Raw genomic sequence first — 13,005 nt, 5'->3', positions numbered from 1 at the left:
AATTACATGGACCATTTATGCAATTTTTTAAAAAAATATTATCCTTGCATTTGGTTATGTATTTTCAAGATGTTAAAATGACTATTCCAGATAAATATACAATCTTTATTATGTAATGTACAAGTTAAAGAGTAAAGTATGGCCTGGTTGAAGGAGATTTTTGGTCTGGAAAAGAGGCTGGCCTTCATTGGCCAGGTGTCCACATAATATCCCTCCTTTGCTTTGATCCCCATCTTTTTCTTCTTTTGCTTTCTTTTTTTCGTCTTTTTAAAACTTTTGCTTTTAGGTTTTATATATTCCATCCTTAGCAACATAAATAAACTTTTGAGGTTTAAAAAATATGTTAAATTGGTCGTGTTACATATTTATTGGATTGTAGTTTATGCTTGTTGACAATTGACATGTGTGTCGCGTTTATTTTGTGATACTTGATACCAGACAAGACTTTTTATTGAAGTTCGATAAAGATTTATATTCTATGTCGACAATAATGTACCTTTATAGAGGAAATTCTTAATGAATATAATGCTCGCAGGCCATGATTTCGCTGATGTTATTTGCACGTGTACTTCTTACACATGTGACGCATGTAAGGTATGTGTAGGTAGTATAAGTTGTAATTAGGGGTGACTGTGAAAAAGAATAAATCTACGGTTATAATAAACAAAAATAATAATTTTGCCACGTGGCACCTAATTGGTTTATTTTTATGCCAAGTGGCACTTCAATTGAACCATCTTATTTGACATTCCTTGCAATTAGCTTTCTTAATTTATGCATGAGTAATTTTTTAATAACAAACTTTCTTAAATTTTAAGATTTTTTATTGTTTCTTTAAATTAATTCTTAGTTAGAAGATTAATTCTTCAATTAAAGCTACAAAGTACCTTATTTATTCATTATCATCTAGGTAAATCATATTTTCCTTTGGTCGATTACAATTCTTAGTTCTTGATGATTGTTTTCACAATATACATGGTCACAATTAATTGATTAATTTGAATGCAAGCAGGGTTTTTGTAAACCTTTCATCTTCATCAATGTGAATCTTCGAATTGACTATTGTAGTTAGGGTTCTTACTCCTAAATTTGTGTTTGTTTTGGTATTGTAGTTATGGTTTTATACCTAAATCATGTTTGATAGATTTGTGTGTTTGAATAGTTCTAATGCTCACCTGTAAGGCTATAATTCAATGTATATTATTTGCATACTTTTAATGTGTAGACGATGATGGTCAGCAAAAGATCAATGAATATTCTTTTAGAAAGTAATTATCAATAAACAACCGCCCCACCCAAGTGCTAATGACGGTACCGGCCTTATTTGATACATTTTATACAATTTTAAAACAACCCGTTTTAACCCAAACATATTCTGATCATAATTGGTTTTGACCCGAACCCAGCCTTATTATAAGAATTAAATTATAAGGTTTCAATTTATTTTTATTGAGGCGTAAATAATGAATCTTTTGTTCAGATTATGAATCCATAGGTTTTGTATTACTGACTACATCACGAGAGCACCACAAGTTTATATGTGAAAACTTTCTTGATAAAGCAATGTTTTTTATCCTAATTCTACTAAGGCGGAAAACGTGTGCGAGATCAAGTGATTTTTAAAATTTTTGTCTATTTGGCTAGGGGCAAAATGAGCCAGTTTAAATTAGTTGGGATCAATTTCAAAATAGTTTATATTGGTCTTTAAGCTATTATATAGAATCAAAGCTAAAATGAATTCAAATATTTTGAAAGTAAGATTTTATATTGTGCATTTATATTTGAAAAATGCAACAAATGGGCATGCAAAGTGTAAAATATAATTCCAACAACATAAGGGTAAATTCAAAAGGGTAAAAAAGGATAATCAAGTAAAGGCGCAAATGATAGCTGTATTAAAAAGGCAAAGAACAACTTAAAAAGAATTTTACTAATATATTAAATCAACACAATTTTGCCACATGTCCTACTACTAGGGTGTCCACCTAGGCCTCCATGTCATCTCATTTCCATTCTAACTCTCTAATATGTTGCCATGTGTCATCTCACACACTATTTAAACCTTAGAAATTTCCACCATCATTTTAATCATTTTAATTTCTCTCTCTCTCTCTCTATCTCTCTCGGCTTAATTACTAACTCCGCCCATCTTCTATATTCCGGTAATGTAGATCGAGATTAATCGTTTTCCGGTAATGGCCAACAATGTTATTTGATTTTCCGGCAAGGTAATATCTTTTTCCGGTAAGGTTTTCCAATATGGTTTTATATTTATTTTAATTGTTATATGATTTTGTAATAATCTCTTTAGGTTGTATATCAAAATCAAAGATTGAATTGATATTTTGAGTTATTACGGTTTTCCGGTAAGATTTTTGTTTTCCGTTTTTGTTTGTATTTAATCTCTCTCTCTCTCTCTCTCTCTAACTCCACCATCCACTATCTTCTATATTCCGGTAATGTAGATCGAGATTAATCGTTTTCCGGTAAGGTTATATATTATACTTTAATGGCCAACAATGTTATATGATTTTTCGGCAAGGTTATATCTTTTTCCGGCAACATCATATTTACTTCCGGTTATTGTAGATCTAATCTTTTTATCTTTATTTTCATTGTTAACTAATTTTTTAAAAATCAGTTTAGGTTCTAAATCAAAAACGGCGATTAAGCTAATATTTCTCCTTTTTTACGTTTTTTTGGTAAGTTTTTTGGTTCATGTGTTATACCTATAACAATGGTTGTTTTATATTTATTTGAAGTTTTATATTTTTCCTGTATTTTTCTTTTACATGTTGTTCTTCTAGGTTCCAAATAAAAAGTTTCATCCATGGGCATTATCATTATTCTTTTTCCGGTAAGGCCAACAGTAAATTGTAAATCAGTGGTTTAACATTCCATAACATATATCATTACCGCGATTACTTTTTTTTTATTTCTAAAACGATTACAATTTCGAAATTTAAATTCCAAATTTAAGTTAAATTTGAAATTTGTAAATGGTAAGTCAATATTCCAAAACGTTTAAACTTACCATCATTACAATTTATTATTTTCTAAAACGATTTGATTTAACAAGTTTAAATTTCCAAATTTAAATTAAAGTTGATTTTTTATTTAATTGCTGGTCAAACGTTTAAGTTGGTAAGTTAAACGATTTGATTTAAAAAGTTTAAATTTCCAAATTTAAATTAAAGTTGATTTTTTTATTTAATTGTTGGTCAAACGTTTAAGTTGGTAAGTTAAACGATTTGATTAAAAAGTTTAAATTTCCAAATTTAAATTAAAGTTGATTTTTTTATTTAATTGTTGGTCAAACGTTTAAATTGGTCAAACATTTTTAAATTGTCTGGTCAAACATTAAAATTCAATTTAACTTTAAGTTGAACTTTTTAAATGGCTGATTAAACAAACATTCATAATGTCTAAAATTACTATCACTAAAATTTATTATTTCTAAAACGATGTTATTTAAAATTTATAAATTTTCAAATTTAAATTAAAGTTGAATTTATGAATTACTGGGTAAATATTTCATAACATGTAACATTACCACGATTAAAATTTATTATCTGTAAAACGAATTTTAATATTTAATTTTCTCATTTCAGGTTATGTTCCCAACTTGATATAGCTAATTTCATGGGTTGAAGATTTGTTGATAAGATATCTTATTTTTTGTTTAATATTGATGTATATTTTTATTATTATTCATGTATTTTATTTTTCACAATTCATGTAATTTATTTGATTTTCATATAATCAATCATATATAGTTGTTGGTTTTGTCCATTTAATATATTTTAATTAGAACCGATGTATTAAAGAAAAATTTTATTTTTGTATCTTTTATTTATCTATTTATTAATGATAATCTCTATAATTTATAATAATTATTATAATTTTAGTAATTTTGTTATTATTAATTTATTACCCTTTCTAATTAGTTATTACATCTTATTTTGACAGAAATAATAACATTTACTCCTTACCATTTTTATATTTCAATATATTTGACTTAAAACATTATTATTTTATTATATTATAAGATACATTATATTTTCTAACATTTACACATTTCCATCTTTTTTGTTTTTGTTTGACCAATGTATATGAGGTATAAATGTCACAATTAATGCTAATGGGTGTCATCATTTGGTTATGGAAACTGTAACAATTAATGCACTATAAAAATTCGAAATATTATTTGAATTTGAATTCTAAAAAAAATATATTACAGTTGGTTATAAAAATTTTTTGTTTCCATTGTCAATATTAATTGTTTATTAGTTTTCAATCTCCACAATTTTCCTATCTTATATGTTTGACCAATTTATAATTAGACATAAATATCATAATTAATGATAATGAGTTTTTAACAAAATTGAATGCATATTTATTTGACTGTAGTAAAATAATATTAATTATGAATCGACTAAAAAAGTAATAATTTCAAGATTACATTATGCCATGATTTTTGTAATATTTTTTGTATTTAGGATCTTTGACTATAACAAATTTCGTTTAACAATTTTGGTAAACCGATTTATAACTTAAATAACAATTTATATTATAATTTAATCAAATCATATAATAAAGTTTAAAGTCATTATTTATAATTATTATTTTTTATGTGTATTCAAATTAATACGAATTTCAAATAAATAAGTTGAGTATTATTTATTTATTTTTGGAATTGACTATAATGTGGGTCGGTGTTTTCTAAAATTTTTAAAGTTAATAACTTTATTTAATATTGTTGACCGACCATTTAATATATTCTAATTTAATTCATTTTCCTAATATATACTCAACATAAAATGTCAATATCTTAAATACGTGTTTATTACATTTTCTGTTTGTACGGGATATTCATATACGTTCGTTAGTAATGTGTTTAATAATATTTTCATTTAAATATAACAATTAATTTTCACGTTTTTAATATATTATTTTTATTAAAATACATGTATATATGGTATATATATTTTTGTATCATATTTTTTCACCTTTAAACATTTTCAAAGTCAACATAAATTTTTTTAATATTTCCAAAGTTATTTGAAAATTCATTTATTGTAAATCGTTTTTATGTTTTGCAAGTTTAACAAAATATTAATGTCTTGTAAATCGTTTTTATGTTTTGCAAGTTTAACAAAATATTAATGTCATTGATTTAAAAGTTTGTTGCAAGATTGGTCAAAACTAAAAAAAATCATAATTTTTTGAAGTTGACTACTTCCAATTTTTTTATATTTTCTAACTATTTTGAAAATATTTCAAAATGGGTTGTTTTAAATGAGTATCAAATTTGTTATGTATAAAATTATGGCAAAAAGAGATTTTTATTGATATATGTTTTTGGTTTAATGGTTTAAGTTAGAAAGATGTTTTATGTTGTCTTTATACTTTTTTTGTTGTTGTATGTTATTTTGTTTTAATAAAAACAACTTTATTAATGTTCAAATGTTACTCATTATTAAATATATTTAATATTGATGCTAATGTTTTATTATATTTTCAGGTGGTGAAGCAAAATGAGTTTTTTAAAGAAGTTGATGGTGGTTTAATGTGAACGTACATGTTTATGTCTTTTGTTGATGCTTTTTGGTTGTTCGATGTACATTAACTTATTGTAACTTTTGACTTTTAAGATCTAGACAATGTAAATTGTTAACGTTTTGGTCCGAAAGTTTGAAGAAGTATTGTGTTGCTTGAATTTGTTGTTTAAATTTATTATGTTTGTTATGTTTAAATTAACTTCCTATAATTTGAAAGTTTTAATATTAAGACAATGTAAATCTATTACTTTTTGGTTGGTATGGTGATGTGTTTAGTGACAATGTAAATCTATTAAGTTTTAATAGTTAAAGAAACATTATGTTTGTTTAAATTGATGTTTAAGTTGATTATATTTAGTGACAATTTATTCCACCCGCGTGTCACGCGGGTATATACCATAGTAAGCAACTAATATGATACAATATCATCGCAAGAGAAAAAATGAATAATATCCTTCCAAAATGTTAAGAGAAATTTCTTAGGTTTATATAATAGTTATGATTGTTTTCCTATAAATTGGTTCCACTCCATAGTAATGGAGCAAGTCCCTAATCTTTAAGCAGTACATATGGAATTTGTGATGAATGAGTATCTGGTAGGTTTTGGAGTATTTGTATTCAACGGAAATTAGCGTGTTGCTAAGATGTGACTTGAACTCTTTTGGTTTAGTATAGTAGGGTTTTTTTGGTTGGTAAAGAATAAGTTTTTCAAAGATTTTTAAATAACAAACGTAAATTTCCACTTTTCCGTTATTACATGTAATATATGTTATTACAATCATAACAAACAAATATGTTTTTCTTAATTATATCATTTTAATTTTCCAGCCTGTGTAGCACACGGGTTTTTAACCTAGCAGTACTATATATGCGTTAAATACTCGACATAGTTGCGTATGATATGACTTATACATGTGTTATGTGTAAAACATATGATATAACCAAAATTGTTCATGTCTTTAAGGAGAAATGAATAATATTTCACTTTTACTGTTTAAATAATTTGTTTGTTTTAGAAGTTTTCATAATATAAAGTCTCATGCATCTCATCACCAATCCAATTTGGGCTATTTGTGTATGGAATTATGCTAAAGCAATATAAACCCTGCCAGAATAGCAGGACACCCACTATTGGTTGAATAAAGATTGTCCATTAGCTATGGAATAACAAGCATCAATAATTTATTCATTTTTTTCGAATAAACTAAAGTAAAAAACTAGAAAAAAAAATTAAGCTTTTCTGTTAATTTATAAATCTAGTTGATGGTTTCAAAATAAGTTGGAGCTAAATTAGCTTTTCAAACATCCATGCTAGATTAAATTTAAAATACCTTCCAATTAGAAAAAGAACCGGTTTTAAAAACTCATAACCCGAACTTTTGGTTTTGGTTCAACTTGAGCAGAAAACCAAACCCAAACTGACTCATACACACCCTATTTTACATGTGTGTCGCATGACAAGAAATAGACTTTGGCTTTTGGGTTAAGTATGCACTCGCATGTAAGCTTGAATGAACGATTATTTACACTAATTATAATTGAGAACATATACAACTTTGTTTCCTAATACATATATGTTCAATGCAAGGAAAATAGTAATAACAAAATATATTCTATCTACACAATGACTGTCAAGTGGCAGCCAACGGTATGGTTTCCCGGGTGAACGCCCAAGCCGAACCCTAAAGTCGGTGTAGACCCGATTAAGACAATATAGTCTAGTCAAAGTGGAGCAGTGAGAATCTCTAAATTTGAAGAACACACATTTTTTTTTTTTTTTTGAATGTTCAAGCTTTCCTCCTACTATTTACATTATACCGCCAATACCAGGAATCGAACCCTGGACCTCTCATCCAAAGGCCAAAGCCTTTACCATCCCACCAAAGTGGTGATGCATTCATATGGATACATGTGAAATGATTATACACCTTGAAATCTAGGATCAAGCTTCGGTTGGAATCTACTTTAATAGGGTTGCAAGTAAATAGTCAAATGGGATCAAAGAATCTCAAAGAATATATAAATTTTACTCATAAAGTAAATGAGAGAAAATAATCTATTATGCGGAGATTAATGTCTCGTACGCAAAAGGGAAAAGGTGGCCCATTTGATAATTTGCATAGATTATGACATAATTATATATTTACAGGCCCAGCCCAAAGGAAAGACGAGGAGCGTGATGGGCCCGCTCTCTCGAGAGCCTCACAATTATTTAAAAAAATGTTTATGTTTTATATATAATTTTATTTTAAAACAAAAACTAACAAAATGATTCATTGATTGAATGAAAAAAGTGTTAGATCAATGAATCAAAAGACATAGGTTCAATTTTAATTTCTATCTATATGTGGTGTTCTTTTTATTTTTTAATAAGAAAAAAATGACTTTTATTTTTGTTTTATACGAGTCATTTTAATAACTTTTTTATTATTAATTTTTTGTTTGCTTTGGTCGAGTTTGGGTTTTTGAAAGGTAACCCTGTTGGTAAAGTTGTCTCGCACATAATTATAACACGATTTAAGGGACCCGTTTTTTTCCTCATCCCAGACCCCAAACTTATAAGAGTTTCTCGAAGACAGAAGAATTGTATATTTACATGCATATGTTTATGATTTGAGTGTAGATTGTTTTAGTATATACATGGGTACTTGTAAAGAATATGATGTAATACTAAATCAATAGCATGTACTAAAAGTCTAAATGATAAAAAGCTATAATCATATACATCAATACACACTCCAAACCAAACCATCAAAACCGGACCCCTTGGATCGCAAACCAGCCGACTTGGCGACTTCTTGTAGTTTAGACACTGCAGTCGGTTTCAACGGTTTGTAAACACTAAACACCATACCTTATACACAATCTAGAACTCTACAATATCAAATATTAAGGTTTCTAAAACAAAACATAAACCATAGAAATTAAATTCTTAATTAAATTCTTAAAAATACAACTTTTGCATCTTATATAATATCTTGATGCTATATGGTATTTTTTTTTTATCCTAGTAGAATTACAAAACTAACCCACAAAATCATGAATCAACTGACCACCAAAATGCTGTCTAAACTGATGCTCATGTTGCTGCATCTGTTGCACATGTTCCGCGTTCTGCCATAACCCCAACGTAAGCGAAACGGGCCCCACCCCACCCGCCTCAAACGCGGTTCGTGGGTAAGGCACCATGTTCGCAAACGACCGGTCCATGGTGGCTTGAGCGATCCGTTTCCCGTGGTCCCATAGTTGCTCGTTTGGTTCATTTTGACTATTGATCATGGTTAAGGCTCCGGAAGTCCTTAAACACTCGGGTTGTTGCTTGTTTGTCATTGACCCCGTGTTCACGCGGCTTGTGTCTTGACCGTCGGTTAGAGGTTTGTTTGCGGTCGAGTCTGCTAAGCCTTTAGTTTCGAGGGTGTGGATCTCTTCAACCATCGGCTTCCATATGCGCACACGAGCATTTATGAACCAGTTTGAAACCTATGTTAACCACCATTGAAAGTATGTTATTTAGACCGCAATATGTTTTTTTAGAACGACAGCTATATTAATACTTGTTGAGAGAGTGAACTTTATTTATAAGACAAAAAAAATATTTCTTTATGTTTAAAAATATTATCCTATATGTGAAAAATGCCTTATTTTGAAATAATCTAGTTTTTAATAAAATATATATATTATTATAAAAAACTGAAATCTAGTTTTTTTATATTGACATTCTATGTATTATTAATTACTTAAATTGTAAAAGCTATGTGAATCTAGTATTTAATAAAATATATATTTTATTATAAAAATCTGAAATATAGTTTTTTTTATATACATTCTATGTATTATTAATTACTTAAAATGTAAAAACTATGTGAATCTAGTTTTTAATAAAATATATATTTTATTATAAAAATCTGAAATCTAGTTTTTTTTATTGACATTCTTAATTATTTAAAATGTAAAAACTAGGTATTTGGATTGTTTTAAAAAGCTAGAAATTATTTGTTAAGAAAAATAAAATTTATGATAATTAAATGAATTATTGAAAAAAAATTATAAAAGAAAACTAATAAGTTATGATGTTTAGTTTGTCCAATCTAGTATTTTTATTGACATTCTATATATTATTAATTACTTAAAATGTAACAACTATGTATTTGGATTGTTTTAAAAAGCTAGAAATTATTTGTTATAAAAAAATAAAATTTATGATAAATGAATTATTGAAAAAAAAAATTATAAAAGAAAATTAATAAGTTATTAGTTTGCCCTCAACATGGGACTGCTATAAATCAACATAAATTCAAAAACCATTTGCATTTGCCAAACCACCTAAACATAAATAAAAAAAAAGTGTTATATATTTGTGCATATTAAACCAAGTTCTAACCTGATTTCGGGTTAATCCGGTTTGGGTTGCCAACATATGCTTGTCTGCATCCGAAGGATACCTAGACAAAATAAAATTTAAAAAAATTATATCATACAGTTGAAAATGGAACTAACTATTCATGAAGTATAGAGCGTTACGGGTGAAGAAAATGGTCAAACAACCAAGCTTTCAAAACCGAGACAGCGCGTTCAGGAAGGCCACGTTGAGGCCGCCACACCGGATGTTGGATTCCATCACTAGATTTCCCATGTCTTTGAAACCCATGTTCCATAGACCTCAACGAGTCGGTTGCATTATTAGCATCAAAAGTTCTACTTGGAGAACACAAATCTTCAAAGGTTTTCTTCATTTGCGCAAGTTGTTCGGAAATGGCATTCTTGACAAACTGAAAGTGTCGCGAAACCGACTTCAAAGCCAAAGAAACGTAAGGTGTCGCTGAAGTAAGTCCCGCAACTGTTTCAAAAGACGAAACCACCATTTGCATCTGTTGATGATATTGTTTGTATCTTTTGCATACCTTTATGAAACATAAAAAAATTCATCTAAAGTTCTAAACATGAGTATCAAATTATTACAAAAGCGTCACTAACGATAGTTCTAGTGACACTTTAATCGTGTCGACTTTTTTGTAACAAAAAGTTTGATGGGATGGAAAACATAGCATGTGAAATCTCAATTATGTTGAGATTAAGGACTTATAAAGTGAACATATAGTGGGGTAACTACAGTTTAAAGTAGGTTTAATTTGACCTTTTTATATAATCCATGCATCTTGTTAGATTTTTAGACCTTCCAAAATTTCTCCTTTTAAATATTAAAAGCGCGAGTTCGTTACGTTGAGGTTATTTCAAAATTGGTATTGTAGTCTTTGTACAAATATGCTACAACTATCTCGTGACTATGGACCATTTGCAACACATGTCAAAGATAATTGTTTACAAGTTACAACAAAAGTTATGACCAACAATCATCCTAATTGCATATATTAGTATATATAATATAATTGTACTACTCACTTTGCAAATCATTGTTCGGCATTTACCGTTTGCGAAAAAAATATATAAATAACACAAAATGCGAAATACCTAAATGTAAACCGTTTGCGAAAAAAAAAGAATATAAATAACACATAATTGCGGAATACCTAGATGCATGTATGGAATCACAAAATATTATAAAGAATGTCAAAGAAACCGCATAAAACATGTTTACCAATAACCTTTAATGGGGGTATTATGTTTTCAGGGGTTGGATCAAATACAAATTACTTTTATCGTTAGAAGTGTAGAAATAACACTCTAACTTTTGAACTAGAATAATTATTATTACAATATATTATTTTTATAACATAACTAATTCTAGTTATTTGTATGTTTAGTATTTTAATTTTATTTGTATCGGATCAAACCCGTGTTTTCATATAAATAAATCACGTACTATCGTTAGAATTGTACAAATAGCACTATAACTTTTGAACTAGAGTAATTATTATTATTACACTATATTATTTTTTATAACATAATTACTCTAGTTATTTGTATATTTAGTATTTTAATTTTATTAGTACCGGATCTCACCCCATGTTTTCATAAATATAAATCACACAATGTGTTTAGAATTTAGATACAACTTATCATTAGAGTAAACTAATCAGTTTTTTGATTATTAGTTTGAGGTAGCTTATTCAAAGTGAATACACTAAATCATATAATCAAACCTATCACCCTTTAAAGTTTAAACCAATAACTTACAAAGACTAATCATTAACCACAAAATTTAAATACTCATAAATTAATAAAGTCTAGATTAATACCTCTTCTTGCATGTATATTAACATGGCCTTCTTTTGATGAAACTCCGGCAAATACGAATCGGAAAACGAGCTACTCCGGCCAGCAACGTCTTCATTCGTACCATACATTGTTGAAAACGATGCCCCCAACTCGCCCGAAACACGACTCATTTCTTCTTCAAGAACCTTGTGTGTGTTGTCACATGCTTGATCACCCCCAACATCACAACTCCCACTCAACAACTCTTGTGCGGGTGCCAAATACTTCGAGTTCTTAAGAATCGTAGCGTAACCCGTAAACGGCCCAAGTGGGCCCATCGCCCGATGAGCAAAAGAAGCCATACCCATCAACTGTTTCGGGTCCAAACACGTTACTTGCTCAACTTTCAACGTTTTTGGACCCGAATGCAGGTTCAAATTAGACGAAACCGACGATAATGATAAAGATAACCCTTGTGTAACATGATCATTATTATTCCTGTTCACAAACCCTAATTGATTAAACTCCAAAAGATTGTTCCTTTGATGAACACGCGTCACGCCCGTCGCGTTAGTCACAACTTCTTGAAGCCCATTTTGGTAATATGGTGAACAAATCTTGTGTTCATTAATATTTTGTAACTCTTGAATGTTACAACTTTGTTCCATATTCATCATACCAACACTCCAACTATTATTATTAGTATTACCATTACCATTATTATTATTATTATTATTATTATTAGAACAAGATTCTTGATCTATAAAAGTATGGTGAGGATGTAACATTGCATTAATGGAATTAAGCATTTCTGGAGATAATGCATTCGGGTCATATGAAACGGGTAAATGTGAGTCTTGTGGTAAATGTTGGTGGGTCGGGTCATCCGAGTTTTGCTGAAATCGCAGTTTATGTCGCCGGAGTTTCTGTGCTACATGTGATTCCATTCTCAAGCTGTTCGTGTCCATTGAATTCACAGTATTACACAGATTAACAGTTGTTTTTCCTGCATAAAAAAAGTTAAAAATATGAGTTTGTCATATTAAAACTAGCTGAGGCGTGCAAAACTCGGTTCGGATTGGTTTGGTTACATAGCCAAGCTTCGGTTGTAGAAGATTGCTTAACCATAACTGAATAGTCCGTTAACCGTAGGTTTATTGTTCATATGTATTTTTTATTGTTTAGCTTTTATTTTTTACTCTTTTGTACTAGTTGAAAATGGTTCGGTTACGGTGTTCCAAGCTCATTATTTAATTATAAAGTTTCAAAGTTGAAATATGTCAGTTCC

The 13,005-nt window shown here is 28.7% G+C and overlaps 1 protein-coding gene across 1 annotated transcript; it reads right to left on the bottom strand.

Annotated features, from left to right (window-relative positions):
- Positions 1-8,287: 8,287 nt before the first annotated feature.
- Positions 8,288-12,713, bottom strand: LOC143566618 (BEL1-like homeodomain protein 8). Its single transcript, XM_077053268.1, has 4 exons — positions 11,759-12,713; positions 10,083-10,462; positions 9,943-10,003; positions 8,288-9,041 (listed from the first exon to the last, which is right to left on the bottom strand). Exons 1-4 carry the CDS (start codon positions 12,683-12,685, stop codon positions 8,586-8,588), a joined length of 1,824 nt encoding a protein of 607 aa, XP_076909383.1. The 5' UTR covers positions 12,686-12,713; the 3' UTR covers positions 8,288-8,585.
- Positions 12,714-13,005: the final 292 nt, after the last annotated feature.

This window comes from Bidens hawaiensis, unplaced genomic scaffold (genome assembly GCF_021521415.1).
Source record: "Bidens hawaiensis isolate Kalapana, Puna unplaced genomic scaffold, B.hawaiensis_p1.1 tig00022926_1, whole genome shotgun sequence".
In the NCBI taxonomy this organism is placed as follows: Eukaryota; Viridiplantae; Streptophyta; class Magnoliopsida; order Asterales; family Asteraceae; genus Bidens; species Bidens hawaiensis.
This window is presented reverse-complemented; position numbering and strand designations above follow the sequence as displayed.

Bases quoted from the DNA above. Each gene is read 5' to 3' on its own strand.
- LOC143566618 (XM_077053268.1), bottom strand. From the start codon at position 12,685: ATGGACACGAACAGCTTGAGAATGGAATCACATGTAGCACAGAAACTC. The intron at 10,463-11,758 runs GTATTAATCTAG...TGTTTCATAAAG, and splicing joins TAATATACATGCAAGAAGAG to GTATGCAAAAGATACAAACA. The intron at 9,042-9,942 runs GTTAGAACTTGG...TGGTTAACATAG, and splicing joins CCGGATTAACCCGAAATCAG to GTTTCAAACTGGTTCATAAA.